Raw genomic sequence first — 22,780 nt, forward strand, 5'->3', positions numbered from 1 at the left:
GTCACTGAGGATGCTTTTGAGTGTTGGCAACACAAAGAACATGCACTGAAGAACAACTACATGTGTTACTGCTTTTAGTGTCCCAAAGGCAACCACAGCATCATGGCAACATACCATTTCATTTCTTACAAACTAGAAGCGGTGAGCATTTGCAATTCCTTTTCCATGAAACACCCACAACCAAACCAGTCAGAATAAAGAATAGAAGCCAGAAGAAAAGCAGACAGCACACAGAGATGATACTTGATAAAGCTGTGCAGAAAAACATGCTGTCTGACGTGAACTGAATCACAGCCTGTGACCCTTTAGCGAGAGCGAAGGTGACCAACTAATAGTAGTGAGCTGAAAGGATGGAATAATCGATAGACATATGGCAGCGTGGGGCTTAATCCTCGACTTCAGATACGGTGATCTGCTAGAAGTGATCCCTATGGCTGCGTTACCCTTGCGTGGCTAATACGTTCTGCAGTGTGCCTGGTAGTCCTAGCCCCACATCCGTTAGGACTGAGGGGCCAGCGCACCGTGGGTCCTAGCTTGGATTTTATGCTGAAGGCGACCAGCGTGTGCTGGTGTGTGCCCTGGTCTGGGCACGCCTGTGTGCTGTGACAGCACTTGCCGCTGCTTGCGTGCGCACACAGAGGGGCACGACACTAATCCTTACGCCTAGAAATAAATGGAGCGTGCACCAGTACAGGAAACAAGCCTGGTGGAGGGTGTTTTGTATAATCCTTAAACAAAGAATTTAGAATAAGGGAAGCGGATCCCGTTTAGGCTCGAGGTGGAGTGGCTGAAGGTGCTACCGACTCCAGCTGCTGGACCGTGTCTCCTAGTTGCAGATCACAGTCCCTGCAGCTCAGCCACCCCGTCAGAGGGCTCGGTTTTAGTGGTAGTTTTAGGGTGTGCAGCTTCCAGGTCAGCTGCAGAGCTGCTGGGAGGAGATGCTTGCTCAGCATGAAGCATCTTAAACCGTGCTTCCCATTTGCAAAGCGATCGTGTTTTTGCCGTTAATGTGGAATATTTTAAACTGATACCGCGAATCCTTTCCCGATTTAAGAAACTGAAAATAACTGTGAAGTAAATAACCATAAGGGGTTAAATGGTGTCTGTTGCTATAATTTCTTATTTAATCAGAAAACCTGATCAAAACGTACCATTTCAGAGGACTTGTAGTTATGTTAGTCTGGTAGGAAGTGAATTGTGAAGGAAAACCAGGGAAAGTCATAGAAAACAACCTCATTTTAAGCAATATTTGAATGGAGAAAAAAACCAAACCATTTTTTTCTATTTTCTGATTGTTCTTAATTCCTATTTTTTTAACCTGTCAACTTTTTTAGAAAAACCAACAATACAAAATAACCACAAACCAAAAACCTCAGCTGAGATTGTTTTGAATTTTTTAAAAGATCAGTTTCCAAGCCAACCTCAATTTTGACATTGATCACTTTTTAGTTTGTTTTCAACATGTGTCAGAAGTAGAAACTTTTTCTTGGCAATGAGAGACTTGTATGAAGAAAACCCATTAAGGTAATCAAACCCCTTCAAAACAGTTCCTGGGAATGCTGACACTTTAGTGTGTATGTTTTTTCTGATTACTCTGGTTGCACAGAACAGAAATAAACACCATTTTAGAACAATGTCAGTATAGAGGTGGTGTTTAACATGCACCTGGTTATATGTAAAATTGCCATATTATGTGGCAGTTAGAACATTTACTTCAATGTGGATATATTTATTTGTTTCCATTAAAATAACTGCAATGACTAAAGCTCAGAACATATAATTTCCATTTGCAAAAATTTTTGCCTGAAGTTAATCATCTTAGATCCATGCCTGGTTCCTGGAGGTAAGGTCTCAGAAAGAAAAGAAAAAAAAAAAAAAAAAAAAAGAAAGAGTTCTTGACTAATAGCTCAGTGAGCAGTAACTTTACTTTCTATGAAACTGAGTATTTGTTTTTGTCTGCCTGGGTTAGAAGCCCATTTTCACCTCTAAGTTATTATTGGATATTATTTTGACGCTCACCAAAAGTGAAAGAAAATAGTTTTATTTTTCCTTATGGATGCTTATGTTAACAGTAACATTTTTGCTTAAATAGGAAAGATATTTTTTTCATATTTAATGACATTCTTTTGTTATGAATTTTACTCTGTGACTGTTTTTGTCTGTACTTTCAGCTTAATTTTTTTTGTTGTTGTTGTTGCTTGGTAAAATAGAAGCTGATACCTAGGGGTTTTTTTCCTTCTCTGTTCCAAGTATTTCCAAGTTGTCAGACAGCAGAACACAACTTCTGTAATTGCCTTTTTACTTTGTTGACCTAATCTAAGAGAGTTCAGTGTGGTTCGTACCTGAACCTGTATTGCTAATTGATAGGATGTTGTCGCAATATTGAAATTTGCATTCATTATGCAACCTAGTGTGTTGCTGGCCAGAGCAGCATGTCTTTCAGTAGTTACTGCACATCTGGCACAAGTTTTTTCTTGTCATAGTAATTTATAATTGAATTATTAGGTATAGAGCACATGATTTGAAGGACACATACTACAGCCATAGAAAAATAAGTAGTTTAATGTACTCCGCAGCAAATGAAATAGGACTTCTGACACTGCAGTGAAGCTGCGGTGGTGATGTGCTGTCCTTGATCTTTAAAGCGTAAGGTTGTTAGGAAAAGGAAAAGTAAAGCCCTTCCGATAGCTGTGCTCAGTGGTCATAAATCGTACTGCTGGTGCTGATAATGTGAATTTAGCAGGTGATATCTGGGGTAAATCTGGATCTTTAAGTATCTGTAGGTGGAACGCTGGGGCTTGGTCTGACATCTCACTCAGCCAAGATGGTTTCTAAACCAAATAACTGGTTGTTTATGCTGAAGAAATTGGCACACGCCTGTGTCAATGTTATTTAAATAAACTTCTGAAATGTCTTTGGGCTGTTGTTTCCCGGGAACTGCCACTGTCAGTTTATACTATTCACGCTCCCATGAACATTTTTCTAAAAGCACTTGTAAAATTATGAGTGTGTGTCTGGCAGATAATCTGTCTGTTGGCTGCGGATTCTGTAGTAAATTCGGTGGCAATGAAATCCAGGAGGGAAGGTACCGCTCATGGGTTCCTGTTTATCTTTCTTAGAAAATATGGAGCAAGGCTATCAATTTTTAAAGGCAGCATTTCTAGCAATGATAAGACAGAGTGCACATTACCTAGTTTATGTCAACCCGTGGCTGTCACCAACCGTCTTCCAGCCTACTAGTCTAATAAGATTAAAATAAACGGAGCATTTGTCTAAATTACTGACAGCAGAATTCTTTGACAGCACAAATGTACTGTGTATTTTAAGACCTCAGACAACTGAGGAGAACTACGGGAAGCCTGTCTCCCATGGCCAGGCTGTAATGATTTTTCACTGTGCAGAATTGTAGATGCCAGCTTGTCTGAAAACGAAGCAAACATGCTAAGAGCCCGATGCTGAGCAGCTCTGCTTTGAAAACCGCAGCCTGATCTTGGTTTTGACCACTGATCTGTATCGTATCCCTGTTGTACTCCTGGACTGAGCAGCCTGTCCCACTTGTGTTTTGATAGTTTAAACTTCTCGTCTTTTGGTTTGGGATGTGTAAATTGTATTTCTCCTTATTTGGTTTCTGCGTGTCATCTTTTCCCCAGTCTTTTTTGGAGGGGAAGGGAAAGGGAAATACTGAAATCTGATGCCGTTCTGTAAGTTCTGGAGAGAACTAAATGCTGGAACAGGTTTATGCACAATCACATTAATTCTGTTCTTACTTCTGGGATGCTGTGTATGGAGGCAATGGGGACATTTACTACCTCCACCAGGTACTCTTGTCTTTTTTTTTTTTTTCCTTTTTTTTTTACCCCCCTGGTATACTACGGTTTTGGGGAAGGATGCAGCAGGACAGGGACATGATGGAGTGAACACATATCATTTACAAAGGGCATGGTAACACAGAGGAACTAAGATGTAGGTTCTTCCACAGTTACCCAGCAAACCCAGAAACATGCCTGTCTTATGAGAGAACAAACCCCTGCAAGCAACAACTGTATGCATTCTGGGGAAACAATTTTTTCTATTTTCTTAGGAGTCCTCCACAGTGTAATGCAGTAATTTCTGACGACTGTGAGTTTCCCACGTGATTCCCTGGTGCCTCTCAGGAGACTGTGGGACGGTTGTCTAAAGAGGTGGCCAAGCATAAGGCAGGTCCTCTGCAGTCACTTGAGTTTCACCAGCTGCCTGGGAGTAATTGCACTTGAACATCACTCTGCTCTATTTCAAATGTTTTGTGGAAGACTTGAAAATGAAAATAACAAATGTTTTTGTTCCTATTTGAGATGGCAGCATGGTGCTTCTGATTTCAGTGCTCCCTGTTCTGGCTTTCTTTACAACCCTTAATTCTTCCTGTTTCTTTTTGTTTCTCATATACTCAGTCGTCTTTATCAAAACAGAAATAAACAGGTTGATTTATTTTATGCTTCATTTTAGGTTTCATTGATCTCAGCCTCTATGATCAAGTAAGACTCTTGGAGAGCTGCTGGATGGAAGTTTTAATGGTTGGTTTGATGTGGAGATCAATTGACCATCCTGGGAAACTGATTTTTGCGCCAGACCTTGTATTAGATAGGTAAGAGAAATACATTTCTTGAGAACACTTCATATTAGCATGTTTGGGGGTGGGGTAAGTGGTAAGAGGAAGAGGATTAAGTGTGGGAGATGCTATTAATACTTTATCTAACAATATATTTGTATTTGTAACCACAATATCTTGAGCTTCCACATACTTACAGGGGCTTAAGGAATGCCAAGTATCAACAGTATTGTTGAACTTGCAAATTCCTGAATCCCTGCAGCACATGACAGTGTGACGTTTCTCTGTATTTTTCACATCTTTTGTTGTTTTTGTTCTTTTTGATCCACATTTCTAGATGCTGAAACTGTAGATGCATCAAGACAATGCACTACATTGTCAGTTTCTTCCCATATCCCTCAAAATTAAAAAAAAAGTAGACATAGCATCAGGCCATCTTTTCATTCCTTTAAGTAGCTTTTCTACCTTTTTTCCTCCTGCCACTACTGCAGACTTCATAGGTAGCTATTATAATGAACATTGCACCACTAGCCAAAAGAGATTAAAAAAAATCTAGCTCGCTGTTTAATACTGAGATTATTATTTCAAGCTAAAGCAGGGTGTTTTTAAGTTTAAAATACTATCTCCATAACATCATGTACCAGCAGGAAAGAATATGGATTAGTTGACATGGGCTTCACACTGGTAAAAAGTCAGGGTAACAATCTACTCTCTTTGGTATGCTTAAAATATCTCTGAGCTTTTTCAACCTGGGGAAATTCAGATCTGTATCAGTTTTGTGGCTTGAGCTCAATAATAATCATCATCATAAATACATAAAGCAAAATGGGTTAGTAAGAGAAAGAAATTTAATTTATAAAAGATATGAAATAGATTATTTGCTCATGTAAAATTCAATGCAAGGACATGCTGCGTTGTTCAATATAATGATAAGAAATTGCTGAAAATGTACGATACTCATGAGCTGACATGTGCTGAACAGAATGAGCGTGTTTGATGCATTCCTTAGTCTCCACAAGACACAGTAGAGTGGGAGCTAGCAAGTATCTGGCCATGCTGTAATTTAATATTTTTTTTTAAGAGATGAGTATATGAAACTGGTCTGTAACTTGATTGTACTTGCATGTGCCTGCTTGAAGGCTCAGCACCTTCCTCCTGGGAAGTCAAGCACAGCAGTGCAGGAGAATTAAAGAACTTGAGTCTGTTTCATCTTAAAAACCCAAACCAAAAAAAGGATCAGTAACTTCAGTGGTTTGAAATTTACTGCTGCTGAATTTTAAACCCACTGGAAAGGCTTTGGGTTGTTTGGGTTTGGGCTTGGGTTTTTTTTTCAGATCAGAAAACGGGACCATTTCTAATATCCAAAATGGAGAAAGCTGCCTTCAGTAAACACTTGCAAACATAAAAATAACCAAACCACAAAAACACCAAAACTCCAAGTCCTTTTACTTCTAAATGCCTTTCAAGAAAAAGGTGCTGGTGTATGGGGTTAGAAGTTGTTTCATTCTTTAAAAAAGTCTTATTGTTCCAAGAAACTTGTCTCAGGGGGACTTTCTTATTCAGTTCTCCAAGTCCTGAGTCCTCTGTGGGGTACAAATAGTGATGTCACCGGCTGTGGTATTAACACCTTGTGAAACAAATCTGGAAAATGATTCATGGTGGTACTCTGCCCGGTGCTGCAGTTCCAAACATTATCCAGAATTATAGTGGCTGTGAGGATAAACCCTCTTACAGAGATATGGTCGTACTTACCTGCAGTCAATCCTGCATGCACTTTAAAGAGAAAATCAGTTTCTAAGAGGTGCTGACCTTTTATACCAGTGTAATTTTCAGTTTAGATTTCATGATAGAACCTTTTGAATCCTCCCAAAGATGAGATGGATAGGCCTTTTACACCCTCCTTTGTGCTTTGACTTTTATCTGGCTGAGTCAGAGTTCCTTAATTTTTACTTTTTCAGTAACATTTTGAAATGCCTTTCCATAGGGACGAGGGGAAATGTGTAGAGGGAATTTTGGAGATCTTTGATATGCTCCTGGCCATGACCTCAAGGTTCCGAGAGCTGAAACTGCAGCACAAAGAGTATCTGTGCGTCAAGGCAATGATCCTCCTCAATTCCAGTGAGTATGTGGTTGACTCTGAAACTCACTGAATCGTACTTTCAAAGGTGGCTTGGGAATCAGCTGTTAAAAGTGGCAGAAATAGCAAATGAGATAAAGCTGTTGAAAGAGAACAATACAAAAGGAGTTCTAACTGTCAAATTGTAAGGATTTTTGCTAAAAAAAACTTCTAAGCTGTATCATTTGCTGGATTTAGGGTCTATGTCCTGTTGCAAGAACTGCATGAAAGAGCTGAAGTCTGAAAGCTTCTTACAAGGTGGGCTTAGGGCCCAGGCTGTGGCTATGTCCTTGTCAAGAAGAACTTTTGCTTGTACCTCTGTGGGTTCTGGTCATGTGTAAAGCTGCAGTACGGCACTACAAACTTGTCCTTCAGTCTTAATTCTGGTAAAACTAGTTAGTCATCTGGGTGATGATGAATAGGGCTTACATGTTCCTATTTAATGGTGATTAATTGGTAGAAATGATTGAAAGTACTCAGTTCTGCAAGATGAATTTCAGGGTAGGAGCTTTGCTTTGCAGCCTTTTACACAGGGCAAATAGGAGTGTGTGTTTGCTAGTTTAGGGTACTCTGCAGTAAAAGAATTTTATTCCCCCAAACATTTTATAATTAATAGTAAAAAAATCCATCAGTCATAGCTTTTTTTTCTTCCTCATGAGCAAGGAGTATTTCTTTCTCTTCTCTGGTTAGGCATGTTTCCCTTGTCAGCAGAAGAACCTGAAAGCAACAGGAAACTGCATCACCTGCTTAATGTGGTCACAGATGCTTTGGTGTGGGTCATTGCAAAGAGTGGGATCCCCTTGCAGCAGCAGACAACTCGTCTGGCCAATTTGTTGATGCTCCTCTCTCACGTCAGACACGCAAGGTAAATTTTACAAAAAGTAACACACGAGGTGTTAGTGTTTGTTTATTGCAGTAACAAAGCAGGGCCTGAACCCCCGAACATTCCTGAGGGAATCCTGGTATTGCTGCTCATCTCTGTTCATTGTAAGACTTGCCTTCCTGGTGCATCTAAACAGGCAATATGCTCAAGTGCTTAATGGCACTCAAAAATGTGTTGATACTAAGATGTTGTCTTAACTGTGTCACATTAAATTGTTCGTTATGTATCTGCCTGAAATGTTTAACAATAGTAACCAAAGTCAGCCTTTCAGAAAAAAACCCACCTAACCATCAAAACTCTTCTATCCAAAATAGAAGTGTCTTTCAAGACTAATCTGCAGCGTGGGCTTTGGTGGAGCAAAGTGTACTTTGGGTGCCATGTTTGTCCCAGGCCAAACTTACTGTCTTTTATTCGAAACTACAGCGTTTTTGCTAAGTGACTTGTGCTACAGCAATGCCACAGCCCTGCTTTCCCCATGGGAAGCGGCTCCTCTGCTCCCTACCTGTTCCTGGGCCTCCTTTGAGCTCTGCTTATCTTTGCTTGCAGTACAGCAGACTCAAACACAGGGTCTTACAAACAGAAGTGTTAATTTCCAGGCTCTTTGTCTTTTTAAATTATTACCCGGAGACCAGCTATTCACAAAGCTGGCTTATATCTTGGCTTTTTGGACTGTGTGTCCAGGGAAGATGTTCCTGGGACCAGGCTGAAGTATGCAAAAGAGAGATGGGCGTAGCTGACTTTGGGAAGGGACACTGGAAGAGGGACAGGCACCTTTGGAACAACCTTCCTGTTAGAGCAGGTGGCAGCAGCAGGAACCTGGATGTGCTGACAGGCAGCTTTTAACAGCCAGCTCGTGAACTGCGGCGGGGTGTGAGAGCGGGCCCTACAGAAGCTGTGGCACCAGCCAGAGCTGCACCCGGCTCACGGCTCTGATGCACTGCCCTCACCTGGGTTGCCCGCTGTGGTGTGACACCGCATTGCAGCATCGCAGGGACTCTTGGTCTGGCATGGCATAAAAATCTTGCCACAATTCACAATGTTTATTCATATTTTCTTATTAAAACAAGAGTTTTTATGGTGTGCCTACCTCAGCCGAAGTTTGGAGGATACTTGTGACTTGTCTCCTTTTATGTTGCTTAGCATTGGTCAGTCAGCTGACCAATTTTTCTGGAAATATTTGTTACTCTCCAATATTTGTTCTGGAAATAATTGATGCTCTCAGCCTGGATTACCAAATGATGCAGGACTCTCAGGAGCGGGGTGTAGGAGGGGGGCTGCAATTCCTTCTTTTCCATTAAAATATTTATAACTCTTCAATAGTAGCAGAACCTCATTTTTCTGGAAGCATTGCCCCCATCTCAGTCCAATCCATCAGGTCAAGACAAAAATACTTTCAAAGCCTGTAGCCATCCGCAAGATCTGGCACTGGATATGCAGAGAAGAGACAAACTACTTCATGTTAGCCAGGGTGCTTTGGTCTTCCTAATCAACGGCAGGAGAGGCAGGTTGTCATTAGAGCTACCTGTTGTAAATTTTGCTTCTGTATGAAGCAGGTAAGGCCTCCCATGTTTACAGCATCAAAGAGGTGTTCTCTTTGATGTCAGTAGGGTCAGTACATCTGAATTATTCTCTGAAGTCAGTTTGTGCAGTCTAAAACAAATCCTGGTTCCCCAAGTGGTGAAACACTGAGGCTTAAAGTTATTGGGATGTTGTTACTGTTGGTAGTGGTAAGTGACCTGAGGGACTACAGCAGCTAAATCCTCTTAACTCCCAATAAAATAAGGATCCTCTTGAAACCATGAGTGTGTTTTCCTTCTCTGCATTGTTGGACCCAGATCGCTGACTTATTTCTGTTGTCCTTCACAGCAACAAGGGAATGGAGCATCTCCTGAGCATGAAGTGTAAAAATGTGGTCCCAGTGTATGACTTGCTGCTGGAGATGTTGAATGCACACACGCTCCGAGGGCAAAGGAAGTCCCTGGTCACACATCCTGAATTTGGCCCGATAGAACAAATGGAGACTGGAGACAGTCTGCGAAACGTGGCAGCCCAGTAATCCTGTTGAGACCTGGAAATGTGAAGCTTGTTCAAAGCTCTGGGAGAAACCAAAACTATTGGGATGGGCTGCTGAAGCGTGACCTAGTGCGAGTCCTCATCTCTTCTAGATTTGCACATCAGTATCTCGGGAAAGGCTTGTGGGGCACACGCCTCTGTCCGTGTTTCTGATGTAATAGCTGCACTTTTATAGTGCCTTTTCTGAGAGTCTTCAAAAGCACCTTATGAAGTGAAGCTTCAGAACAGTACTGTGAGACAGGGAATTACTGGCTGTCCTTGTCAGAGGCAGCTGAACTGAGGCAGAGAGATAACAGGACTGGATTGAGATGACAGAAGAAGTCTGGGTCAGGGCTGGGAGTGAGCACCTAGGTTGCTGTCTCCCAGACCAAGGCTTTTAAGCGCTGACTAGATGATCCCCTCTCTCACATGAGATTGTATGAACTGTGGAGCAGCATCATTTGGGACAGATCCGTTTACCTGTGTGTGCTGGTCCCTGGGGAATACCTGCTTTGGCTGATCTAGAGGAAGTGCCGAGGTATGTGCAATGTGAAGGAGTTTGTTCTGTTCTTAAATATGCAACGGCTGCAAGGGCCTTCATAGGAAGGCCGCTCAGAATAGCTTCTACAGCCAGTTCGGAGCCTCTTCAGAGATGTTAAACCAAGCTTAAGTTTGCGTTTCGTGAGCTTGTTCTTAACACTCACATTATTATCTGTGTATAGTTCTTCAGTGCTTTTAAACAAAGGCCAAACTGCCTGGATATTTCAGTCAACGCTGACCTTTGAAATGTGTTTTGTCTGTGAGATTAATATGCTGTTACACGTATTTATGAATGATGTTAAATCTATTATAATAATTGGGCACAAGAGGTTGCTCTGTGGATATTAACTGTTTGCATTTGTATATGATCTGCTGATCAGGGCTTGTGAAATCAGCCAGAAACAAACCACCTTCCCTCCCTTTTTGTCTTGCATGTTCGCGTAGGCAGGATCCCTTAAAGAGCAGGGGGGGTGACGGTTCTGGCACTTCCTTTGCTTTGCAAGTGTGATGGCTTGTTCAAATTTCACAGACGATGTGGGCTTCAGCCCCCCTGTTGTGCTGATTTCTGCATGTGTTTAAGCTGCACTGAGCAAAAAAAACCAGAGGAAGTAGCCTGGCTGATGACCTCCGCCAAGAGCAGGATGGAATAATTCATTCTGGCAACTACCAATATCGCATTTTGATGTGAGCTAGAATGGCAATCACTCTAAATGGACACGCTGAAGTATAATGCATGCATCTTCTGGGCATTTCAGGTACGGTGAGATTAAATTGGGATTACACCAGAGGTCTATTTTGAGCCAGTAAGTCTTTCGGATTAGGGACTTTGCTTAGTATGCCGTTTGCATACTTTGAATATTAGTCAAACCTTTGATCTTGGTGGTTTTTTTAAAGCCAAGAATGGTATTTTTTTATAGGAGGCACGTAAGGAATTTTCAGTGAGTTACGCAAATCTTGTTTTGATCTTGTACTATACCAGATGCTCCTGCTGGTCTAAATTTTTACTAGCTACCTTTTTATTGTTTTTAAGAAACTGTAATATAGCAGTGCCCTTCTAAATAAGTGTAATATTTACTACACAAAAGGGAAAAAAATGTGAGTACAGTCTGGAATTCATTGGTATTTAATTTTGTGGGAAGTTTTGCTGTGAAACAGATGTGTTTCAGTGTTTCTTGGGCTTGATCACGTTATGGGCTCAGTGCCTATTGTGTTGTGCTTTCCCCAATTTTCCGTATCCTGTATAATCTTTTTGTTTAATACAGTTTTTCAAAGAAATGTTTAAGTGATTTTTTGTTTGTTTGTTTTGCTTTAGAAGTGCTGAAATTATGTGCAATCTTGAAACAAACCTCTTTGAAAGAAAATGGGAAAGAGTGGGTATAAATCGTAAAATTAACTTTCAAATGGGAATTTGCTGTGATTTGACTCTGTAAAAGAGTGATGCTGCAGATTTGTGCCACGTGTTGTGATTCATATATGTTGTTACTAGGGCAGTGCAAATAGGCAAATGATGTGACTTTAACAGATACGTTTTGTCTTGTGGAACATAATTTTATTAGAAGTTGCTACTAGTGTTTTAAAACGGGGAAAAGCCAATAGCTGCCGACTCTGGATTAATGTAGCTGCGTTCACAGTTGGTAAGGAGGAGGCGCGTGTCTGAAACAGCCCAGTTTGTAAACAGGGAGCGGTGTGACTGTGCCTGAACAAGGGTGCCTTCGTCGCTGGAGAGCTGCGGGGTTTATCGGGGGTCTGTACCGCACAGGCTCTCTTGGGTGCTGCATTCCTGGCATGGACCATGTCCGTATCCCTGCCAGGCCTGAGCAGAGCTGCCACACTGCCTTTCAACTTGGATACTGGGGCTTTTCCAGTCTCAGCATGAATGGGGTGCTGAGCCACTGCCAGGGCTGTGAGGAGGGGAGGAGAGCAGGGCTGGTTTATCGCTTTCCTTCACCGCTCTGCTGTACATCAGCTTCTGCTGCTGAGCCAGGACCTGGCCAGGGTGGCTGTTTCTGCTTGAAGAATTTACACTGCAGTTCTGGGGTGTTTGCAGAAGTGAGCAAACTTGGTTCATGGAGGAGTGCCAGTTGCCATGGGTTTAAAAAAAAAAACAAAACAAAAAAACCAAGAAAAAAGCCCCAAATTTATGTGTGTGTTAAACACATGCTGAGGGTCCACTTAACTCTGGAACTACTGGAACTAGAACTGAATGGTAAAACAACTTAATTTCTTTTTGAAGAAATGTGGTAAGTCTTGGAGCGTTTCAGGCAGGTGAAGTGCTTTGTCTCCAGGAATGCGAGACCTTTTCCTCACCTCCATCTTCTTGCAAATTATGCTTTTTAGTGCTGTCACTCACGTTGCCAGTCAGAGAGGAGAATATGAAGAAAAGATGTGTTGAAACATTCTGCCTTGAGGATAGTGCCCAGCAGGCTGGGTCCTTCTATACAATGTGTAGCAAATTAAGACAGGTAGTACTTAAAGATCTTTTTTCAATAAATATGTGTATTTCTATAATAATATTTTAATTCATTACTGATTGAATCTGTACAGAGATCACAAGCGTCCTTTTAAATGCTGTAACCTTTCTCTTTTCCTCCTGATGGCCTGTGGAATATGGAAGACATTTGCTGTATTTACATCATTAGAGTGGTTTAACACAGCCCAAAAAGGCAGTGAGCCCCCTGAAAGTTGCCTCTTGGTCCTATTCGAGCTGTCAGCAGTGATCAGCCTCTTCTGAGGTAAGAACTTTTGTCTTGTTTGGACTTTATCATAGAATCACAGAATGGTTTGGGTTGGAAGGGACCTTAAAGATCATCCAGTTCCACCCCCCTGCCATGGGCAGGGACCCCTTCCAGCAGACCAGGTTTCTCCCAGCCCCATCCAGCCTGGCCCTGAACACTGCCAGGGATGGGGCAGCCACAGCTGCTCTGGGCAGCCTGTGCCAGTGTCTCAGCACCCACAGTGAGAATTTCTTCCTAGTACCTAATGTAAATCTACCCTCTTTCAGTTTAAAGCCATTATCCCTTCTTCTCTCTCTGGAATCCCTGATAAAGAGTCCTTCCCCAGCTTTCCTGTAGGTCCCCTTTAAAGTACTGACAGGCTACTGTGAGATCTCCCCAGAGCCTTCTCTTCTCTGGGCTGAACAGCCCCAACCCTCTCAGCCTGTCTTCATAGGGGAGGTGTCCCAGCCCTGACCATCTTTGTGGCCTCCTCTGGACAAGCTCGAGCAGGTCCATGTCTGTCTTTCCTGTGCTGAGGACTCTGGAGCTGGATGCAGTACTCCAGCTGGGGTCTCGTCAGCGCAGAGCAGAGGGGGAGAATCCCCTCCCTCAGCCTGCTGGCCACGCTGCTTTTGATGCGGCCCAGGACACGGCTGGCTTTCTGGGCTGTGAGCGCACATGGCCGGCTCACGTCCAGCTTTGCACCCGCCAGCACCCCCAAGTCCTTCTCCGCAGGGCTGCTCTCCATCCCTTCGTGCCCCAGCCTGTATTGATACTGGGGGCTGCCCTGACCCAGGTGCAGGACCTTGCACTTGGCCTTGTTGAACTTCATGAGGTTCACATGGGCCTGTCTCTCCAGGCTGTCAGGGTCCCTCTGGATGGATACCTTCCCTCTGGAGTATCAACCACACCATTCAGGTTGGTGTCGTCCGCAAACTTGCTGAGGGTGCATTCAATCCCATTGTCCATGTTCCCAACAAAGACGTTAAAAAATACTGATCCTGATATGGATTCCTGAGGGACCCCACTTGTCACTGGTTTCCACCTGGACATTGAATGCTTGACTGCAACTCTTTGTGACCATCCAGCCAATTCCTTATCCACTGAGTGGTCCACTGGTCAAATCCATGTCTCGCCATTTTAGAGACAAGGATGTCGCGCAGGACAGTATGAAATGCTTTGCGTGAGTCCAGCTAGATGATGTCAGTCACTCTTTCCTTAACCACCAACGCTGTATCCCCGTTGCAGGAGGCCACCGCATTTGTCAGGCGTGTTTTGCCCTTAGTGAAGCGTGTTGGCCATCATCTATCACTTCTGTTTTCCATGTGCCTTAGCATAGTTTCCAGGAGGATCTGCTCCATGATCTTGCTGGGCACAGAGGTGAGACTGACTGGTCTCCAGTTTCCCAGGTCTTCCTTTTTTCCCTTTTAAAAAATGGGGGTTGTGTTTCCCCTTTTCTAGTCACTGGGAACTTCACCAGTCTGCCATGACTTTTCAGATATGATGGACAATGGCTTAGCCACTTCATCTGCTAGTTCCCTCAAGACCCACGGATGCCTCTCATCAGGCCCCATGGACTTGTGCAAAGCCAGGTTCTTCAGCTGGTCTGGAAGCTGATCTTCTGCGGTGGGCAGTACTTCATTCTCCCAGTGCCTGCCTTTGGGTTCTGTGAATTGGCCGGTATGGCTAGAGCAAAACTGTGGAATTCCTCAGCCTTCTCCATCTCGGTTATAGCCAGGTTTCCCGTTTTTTCTCAGTGGGTGGGGGGGTTACAGTTTCTTTGATCTTCCTTTGTTGTCTTATGTACCTGAAGAAACTGTTCTTGTTATTTTTCACATCTCTAGCCAAGGTCAGCTCCAGCTGTGTCTTGGCTTTCCTGATCCTCTCTATGCCCTCGCTGGCCACATCCCTATAATCTACCCCCAGGACGTATATCCCTGCCTCCGCTGCCTATGCATTTTGGCTTTGTGATTTAGTTTAGCTAAGACATCTTGACTTAGCCAAGCTGGCCTCCTGCCTCCCCTGCCCGACTTCTTGCACCTTGGGATTGAGAGTTCTTGTGCCCCAAGAAAAATGTCTTTAAATCTCTCCCAGCTCTCATTCGCTCCTTTGCCTCTGAGGGCAGCTTCCCAAGGGATCCCACGCACTAGTGCCCTAAACAGCTCCAGGTTTGCCTTCCTGAGTTTTAGGGTCCTGGCTCTACTTTTTCACCCACCTTGTACCCCTCAAGACTGAGAATTCCACCAGGCCATAACCGCTGCAGCCCAGGCTGCCTCCAGTCCCGACCTCTCCAGCAAGTTGTGTGTTGGTGAGCAGCAGGTCCAGCAGTGCCTCCCCTCCGGTCGGGCTCTCCGGGAACTGGGAAGTTGTCCTCAGCACACTCCGGTAGCTGCCTGGGGTGCTTGCAGTTTGCTGTGGCGCTTTTCCAGCAGGGGTCTGGGTGCCTGAAGTCAGGGTCAGGGCCTGTGAATGTAACTTGGAATTGCTGGCAGAAGGTTCAGAATACGTGTGTATAAATTGGCGCAAAAGTCACATGTGGAAGCTCAGCCTGGGTGCGCCGAGGAGCGCTACTGGCTGTGAGTTGGATCTTGAAAGGCACAATGCTGCTGCCACCGGGTGCTCTGGTGGCTTTGGAGCCTTAACTATATGGAAAACAAGTCTGAGCTTTTCCCATTAAGCTGGACCTGAATTATTTTTAAAAGCTGACCCAGAGAGCCTGCTTTTGTGCGTCCAGGCTTGCTTCTTTGTCCGAGTGATAGAAGGTAGTTGTGCACTGATTAAATTGCTGCTCTTTCCTAGGATGTGCTTTAACCTGCGTATGTTAAAAATACGGTTGTGACTATGGGTCTGTTTTATCTTAGCGCAGCAAGCACGTGGCGCTCTCTCCCTTCCCTGCCCTTCCCCACCAAGGCAAGTGCCCATGGAAGACCAGTTGCTCTTACCTTGACAGCTGAAGGTAAAAACAAGCCTGGATTTGCATGGCTTTTTCTGAGGAGCCTTAAAGTCAGCACAGTCTAAGGGCCTGTCACAGGAATTACTGTTTTATAGGGATGAATACTGATTGTATAGATATTAAATATATCTATCGGTGTATTCTGTCCAGTTCTTTGGATGGCAGAGTAGTTTATAACCCTCACTTCTGGCTGCTGTAAGCGAGCACAGCCAAGGATGGTCACCGCCACGGCAGCTGCTTTTAGTCTCAGCCCAGCTGTAGGCTGCACTGGCGTGTCCACAGAGCTGGAAGTCATGGGAGTGCCTTTGCGGTTGTCACCATTTGTCTCAGACGAAATCATTGGACGTTATTTATGTCCTGTGAGGTAACAATTCCGCAAAACAGTTAAGGGTGTGGCCGTCTGTTGTGCTGATGCAATGCCTAAACCAATCCTAAAGCAAGCATTGTAAGTGGGAAGATGAAAAGCAAGTGGGTTGCTAAAATATGGAAAATAAATACTGTTGACATTTGTTTTTTTACAGTGTTTTACTACTGAACTGAAGTGTGGCGAGTTAGCACATTTTCATAGCTAAGGCTTCATTTCATTTAGGGACATGGTTTAGTTGTGGACTTGATTTGGCAGTGTTAGTTTTATGGCTGGACTTGATGATCTTAACGGCCTTTTCACCTAAATGATTCTACGTTTCTGTGATCTGGGTATTGTTTAACTCTTTCCATCTTCACGCATGGGAGTCACCTGCACTCCTCATGCCTTGTTGAGTGTCAGCCATTTCAATTTTAGTGCATGAAGATAACGAGTGCTATGCTATAAAAACGCCAGCTGCTGCTGCTACTGCCCCAACAGCCAAAACCTCCTTTGCTCACCAGAATGTCCTGGAGCAGGGAGCTGGCACAGCCCCGCAGTCTTTACCGCGCGGTTCCTACGGCCGCTCTCCGCAGGATTGTCAGAGTCCGATTTTATATGTGATTTTAGTTTCAATGGTTCACCCTCACTGCAAGTTTGTCATGGAAAGGGGTTTATGACTGAAGATGGTGCCTTTTACAGTACGTTACTGTATGGATGTTACACTAACACGAAAACCCCCCACACCCCCTCCCCTTCTGAGCTGCTCTTTAGCTCTGTGAACTTAGTGTTTGTCCCGCGCTGCGTTTCTCAGCTGTAGGTTGCTGTAGCTGAATAAACAGGTATCATGAAACCCAACGATACGGCTTTTTGTCCATGTCTTTCCTGTAGCTGAGCTCCGCCGTGTTCCGTGAGTACATACTGGTGTGACTGGGCGGCCTGAGCGTGTCCCATCCTCGCCCCGCAGTCACGCCACAACCTGCGGGCTGCTTCCCTTGCCAGGGGCGCGACTTCTGGGGCCATTTTCCAGCACGCAGCGACTGCAGAAGATGCAGGCGGAGCCCTAGTGCCTCAGGGACCAGCAAACGTAACTGGCTGTGGGGACACGCTGTAAGGAACAATCAGTCCTCTGCTTCCAAGGCTAGCACAGCTGTTGTTGGCTTATTTCTTTTGGGGGGCGGGGTGGCGTCATAGCTGAAAACAGGCTGAGGTCTGTCTCACCTCCCTGCCAAAGTAGTAAGACTTCAGCTCAAAACTAGTTTTGACCTGGTTTCACTCCTACACACAGTGCGTGTGCAAAAGCATCTCTCACTGTTGCTCTTGCCCTCTTTTAACCTTTTTTTTACCCTTCACTAACAACCCAGTCCTGAGCAATAGGACGACGCTAAGAAAGTGGTAGGTATGTTTAATGACTTGTTTGAAGCGAACTTCAGTGCCAGCCTGCAGTGCAGTGGTTATAATCAGCTGGAAGTAAAACTACTCAAAACTAGGGTTTGGAAGAAGAAACAAGCTTCTTTTTTTTTTTTTTTTGGTGACATTTTGAGATAATTTCATGAAAGCTCCTCATTTTATATATTACATCAGCTCAACAATTTGATACAACTGTACATAATGAAAGGAAATTGCAGGCTATGAAATTTTCTTTGGACCTTTTAACATTGTTCAGGTTTTTTTCTCCTGCATAGGTCCTTGAATGGCAGAGGAACGGAGTATCATGTCAGCAACTGACTATTAGTTCTCGGCAGAAAGGTTTGCATGGGCATTTGTGACAAGCTGGCAATGAAATAATGGTTAGAGGTGGCTGCCTTCTACAGGGACAGAAACTTAAATGAGCTCTATCTGAAAGTAATTGCTTTCCAAATAGAAAATAATGATGGCAGAGGGAGAGGAGAGCGTGTGTGGTGAGGGGCAGGGAGGACCCATCATTTCTCTCTGCATACAGCCCTGCTGCCGGCGCTGTAGCTGTGGAATCGGTCGGTAGCTGATGCACAGCCCTGGCTCCACACATCACAGTTAAGAGTATTAGTTTAGTTTAACATCCTGGAAATAAACCACACTTTGCCACCATGGTTGGGAAGAAGCTGTTGGGAGTGCTACAGGTAAGAATACAAAGCAACTTGTTGCATAAATCCCCCTACCCAAAGATGGGGAATAAGCAGCCACCAGTAGTGAAAAGTGTAGAAAAGGTGGGAGAATTCTTACAGGCTAATCATAAATCCTATTTTCTGTAGGTTAGCATTACAGAAATTGGCTAGTTCATGGGTGATTTTCACTGCAACCAAACACAAAAATTCTTAAGTGTTCAACCAAACTGCTTAACTAGCACCCGGAGCTCTCCTCGACACACGCTTCCCCCTCTCCAGCACTGCTGCTCCCGCTTTAGAAAATCCGTGCCGGAGTGGGGAAATAATTCAGCATTTTGAACTAGTAATAAGCATTGGTTGGTTTACCTTCATGTTCTTCCTCCAGGAAGTTACAGGCAGTTGCAAAGGAGAGTATCGGTGCCACCGAACACAGGCTCCACGTCTGAATTTTTCATCTCTTGCTCCAACAAGCAAGAGGGTGGTTATGCTTCTTCTGGCACTTTTGTGTTAGCATGCAAGTAAGTTGACCTGTACAGGAGTGGAAGGGTCAGCACTGTTGGATCGTAGCGCTGGTTGCCGCCCCTCCCCCCCACCCCCCAGATACACTGATAGTCCCTACAGACATTGGCAAAATTTTAATGACAGTACTCCAACCGTACAACCGAGAGGCAATGGCAATGCTGACTGTACACAGTGTTTCTCTAGCCATTGCTCAAGTGTCAGTTTAATTTTAAAGATGAAGCTTATAAAAATGCAGAATTCTCTCCCATGATACTGTACATTCTTCAGCAGGTTAAAACCAGAAAAAATCTTTCACTAAAAAAAGTCATTACATTATTTGTATACATCAGGGATAGCTGACATAATCACGTTCATCTAGAAAATATGTGCATTATAAACCATTTCCAAGCAATGCAGCAATTTCTTATTTCAGAGGTAGTATAAAAAGACGACACAGCAGTCCTAACCACAAAACCACTGTATGTTAAACAAAACAAATATGCATCCTTTTATTGAACGTGTCAGATGAATAAAACACAATACTAATAACAAAGATTCAAAGAGACGTCAATTTTTTTGTTTCCACCAAGTGACTACAGACTCAAGAGATACAGGTAACGTGAAATATGTGTGGTAATCATTTTATGCAAAGTGCCTCTTCAACTGCTCGTCTGCATGCTAACCTGAGATAGACTACTGTGTTTAAGATTACTGTGATGTAGTTTCTGCACCTAATAACTCAGTATTCAATCACCTTGCAAGCTTAAGAGTACTGCACCTATAAAATAGTGTACCTATTGCATTAAAGTATAAAGCGGGTTGCTTACAGTTTAAAAATCTATAGAAAAAGTTCATTTTCCATACAAAACCGCTGAAATTTTGTCAAGATATAAATTCTGAGATGTGAAATTTAACAAATTCCCTGCAACAAGAAAAGGAGGCTTATAAACGTGAGGCTTTATTTAGGATATAAGGGTGCTGTAGTAGTCAACTAACAGCACAAAAGTTTCTTTATCCAAGTGTGTGACATCATTGCTTGACGACTGTTGGCAGCATGAAGAAAGCACTGCAGAGATGGTGAAGACTCACGTTGCTTTCTAAGTCGGTGGAGGCCCGTTGGTGTACACCAGCATGAGAGAGAAAGAACGGGCAAAGTTGTTTGCCCGGGTGCAGCTGTAGTCTTCCTCAGAAAAGGGAACCATGAAAGCCAAAAGTAAAAGGATTAGAAAGGACAACTGGAAAGGTAAAGCTGCTCGTAACACGCGGTAAAAGAAGGAGGAAGACTGAGGAGTTGCTTGATTGTTGTTGCTTTCACTTCTGAAAAAAAGGGGGGGAAAAAAGAATTAAAAAGGCACTTTAAAGTTTGAATTGAACAAGTTGTTTTAACTTCCTCTCTAGGGCTGACCCTACCCTCGCAAGGTGCGTGGCTGCACAGCGACAGGAGAATGCAGCGCGCAGTAACCCACTAACTGTAACTGGAAAGCTCGCCAGACTGCTCAACAGGAAGCCAAGCTGCTGGTTTGGGTTTATTGTCCTTTCTACCAAAGAAGAAGCATTTATTTGTAATGGCTTAGATCAGTGCATTTTTACTTTCTTTTCAGATGCAAACTTAACTTTTCCCAGGAGACAAACAAATCACCCTAAGCACACGTTGAAGTGCAAAGGAAAGCCACCGCTCAGAGCGGCTGGGCTCTGCTCTGCCTCGGCGCTACTGACGTGTCCTTTGAACAGGTCCTAACGTACTGGGGGTGAAGGTCTCCCTTTGTCCTTCATGGTCTGTTTTTAATTAGTGGCTCTAAGCTGCAAGTTTTTCTTTTCAGGTATGCTGGTGGAATTAAAGGAAGATTTCAAACGAAAACATTCCCCCCTTTGACACAAAAATGATTTCCTCAAGAGTAAAGAGAAGCCAAGGTTGCACGTCGGTGCCGAGGTCTAGGAGCAGGAGGGCTAAAGAAAACCATTCACCGTGGTCCAGCCCAGAGCTGGTGGGCAGAGCAGCCACTACAGGTAGGCAGAAACCATCTCCACCTGTATGTCAGCCTGTGAGGAACAGCTGCCAAGGTTTCTGCTGGCACTCGGCCCACCTCTGCCATTTACACTATCCTTCAAGAGATCACAGGTGAATATACAATCATACCTGGTGCTGCTGCCGTTTCTGCCATCTGCCGTTCTCCTTACGCTGTGCTGTTGAGAGAAAGCGCTTTTAGTATCCAGGTTTCAGAAACTACAAGGAATTTCTCTTTCTCAAAAAGATTCAAAAGTCCTCTTGTCAATTCTGTAATAACGTACATGCATCTAAAAAGCCATATTTACCTTTGACCATCTGAGGAACTTTCAGGCTATATGTGTCAAAATACGCTATGTGCTGATAGCAGAATATTAGGAAAAAAACCCAACTTGCCTTTGTCATAGCAGGGCTGGATGAATTATGGAGTCTGGAGACCAAGTTGTCTGGAAGCAGCAGGAACGATTTGGTATCCTGAAAGGTAACCACACCATCCCCTTTAAAAATGCATGTTCAAAACTCACAACAGATGAAGTGCAAAGAGCCATCCCGCACTGCCCCTCTGCAGGTGCCCAGCCCACTGCCTCTTCAGGTGTACATAACCAGCGCCAAACAGTGGCTCCAGTTCTCCAGCATAAAGAAATGCTTTCCTGTGACAGCCCAAAGGAACTACAATGGAACAGGGGCGTACGGGTACCAACTTGAAAATATCTCCATCTCTGCCCAGGATGGGCAATGCACTGCCATGATCTACAACTCCTATGTGTTTGCTGCACGCTCCTAGTGTGATACTTGGTATGGATGACAGGGTAATTCAGGCTGGAAGGGACCTCAGGGAAGTTCACCTAGTCCAACTGCCTGCTCAAAGCAAGGTCAGCTATGAGACCAGACCAAAAGCCTTACTCAAGAGCTTTATCCCATCTCCTCTTCAAGCCCCTCAAGGATGGAGATAGTGCAACCACTCTGGGCAATTCCTTTCGATACTATACTAGCCTCGTGGTGCTCAGTTTTTCCTATAGCCAGATGTCCCGTCCCAGACACCAGACTTAACTGTTCTTTTTTCAGCTTCTATTGCTGGAAGTACTGAAGTTTTAAGTCAGTCTTTTACAAACACCTTTACTCTTGGTATGTCGTTACTTTTCAGTAAGAAAGATTCATGACTTGAGTATTGAAATGCTGACTCACCAGATTTCCTTGTATTGTTTTTAAGTCATCTGAAACTTGTTCAGTAAGCCGTTTCAGTTTACTTCCAATTACATGGACCTTCTCACCATCTTGAATGCAATCACCTTGGGACTTAGGCAGCAGGGAAGCAGTGAGTTCTTGAAGAGGGCTTATGTTACGCTGTTGTTCCAGCAGCTCTTTCTCCAGTTGCTTAGAACAAACAAACAAAGAACAGGGCAAAAGACTGTTACTTTCAACTTCCCACAGAAAGAGGGATTCAGGAAGGCTTTAAGGAACACTCAACCTGCCTGAGAACCCACAATGCATAGGAATGGCTATTGCAGCTACGTACGAAATGAAGTTCTCTTGACGAGACTGGTTGTACCTGCTTGAAATAACATTTAGAAATAGTTCTAGCAGTAATTAATCCATATGGAAAAGGCAATGACTCTTGGAAATTATAAGCCTTATTCCAGCATAGAGACTGTTCGTAACGAACCTAATTATGATGCGTAATTATAGAAAAAAACCACCTCATCTAGGCAATCTCTTAATCTATTTCAGAAACCAGCCCCATGCCTGAATACAGCAGGTTTGTAGACAGGCTGCAGGCATCCTGAGAAATAAACATACTGCTCTTTGTTTTGTGGCGAGAGCCACGGACGCACTGGAAGAGCTGAGGCGCTGTATTTAAGACCACACTCACCATGAGCTCCTTCTGGCTTTTCAGTATTGTATTGAGGTCAGCATTTGGATCTGTGATTTGTGCTTCATCCCTTCGCCTATCAGCACTTGCTAACCACAGGGTTAGTTTTTGGCTCTGATCATGGAAGTCCTAGA

The 22,780-nt window shown here is 43.8% G+C and overlaps 2 protein-coding genes across 9 annotated transcripts in view; one reads left to right on the forward strand and one right to left on the reverse strand.

Annotated features, from left to right (window-relative positions):
- The window catches only part of ESR2 (estrogen receptor 2), a 90,804-nt gene extending 79,109 nt beyond the window's left edge, over positions 1 to 11,695 (forward strand). For all 5 annotated transcript variants that reach the window (XM_040601279.1, XM_040601283.1, XM_040601280.1 and 2 more), the window contains 4 exons: positions 4,483 to 4,621; positions 6,570 to 6,703; positions 7,392 to 7,566; positions 9,451 to 11,695. In XM_040601279.1, coding sequence (XP_040457213.1) covers positions 4,483 to 4,621; positions 6,570 to 6,703; positions 7,392 to 7,566; positions 9,451 to 9,640 — 638 coding nt within the window. In that variant the 3' untranslated portion in view covers positions 9,641 to 11,695. The remainder of the gene's footprint in view (positions 1 to 4,482; positions 4,622 to 6,569; positions 6,704 to 7,391; positions 7,567 to 9,450) is intronic.
- A 7,195-nt stretch (positions 11,696 to 18,890) lies between these two features.
- The window catches only part of SYNE2 (spectrin repeat containing nuclear envelope protein 2), a 185,542-nt gene continuing 181,652 nt past the window's right edge, over positions 18,891 to 22,780 (reverse strand). For all 4 annotated transcript variants that reach the window (XM_040599608.1, XM_040599612.1, XM_040599609.1 and 1 more), the window contains 5 exons: positions 22,647 to 22,775; positions 21,962 to 22,150; positions 21,173 to 21,250; positions 20,909 to 20,955; positions 18,891 to 20,088 (listed from right to left, as the gene is read on the reverse strand). In XM_040599608.1, coding sequence (XP_040455542.1) covers positions 19,869 to 20,088; positions 20,909 to 20,955; positions 21,173 to 21,250; positions 21,962 to 22,150; positions 22,647 to 22,775 — 663 coding nt within the window. In that variant the 3' untranslated portion in view covers positions 18,891 to 19,868. The remainder of the gene's footprint in view (positions 20,089 to 20,908; positions 20,956 to 21,172; positions 21,251 to 21,961; positions 22,151 to 22,646; positions 22,776 to 22,780) is intronic.

This window comes from Falco naumanni, chromosome 7 (assembly GCF_017639655.2).
Source record: "Falco naumanni isolate bFalNau1 chromosome 7, bFalNau1.pat, whole genome shotgun sequence".
NCBI lineage: Eukaryota > Metazoa > Chordata > Aves > Falconiformes > Falconidae > Falco > Falco naumanni.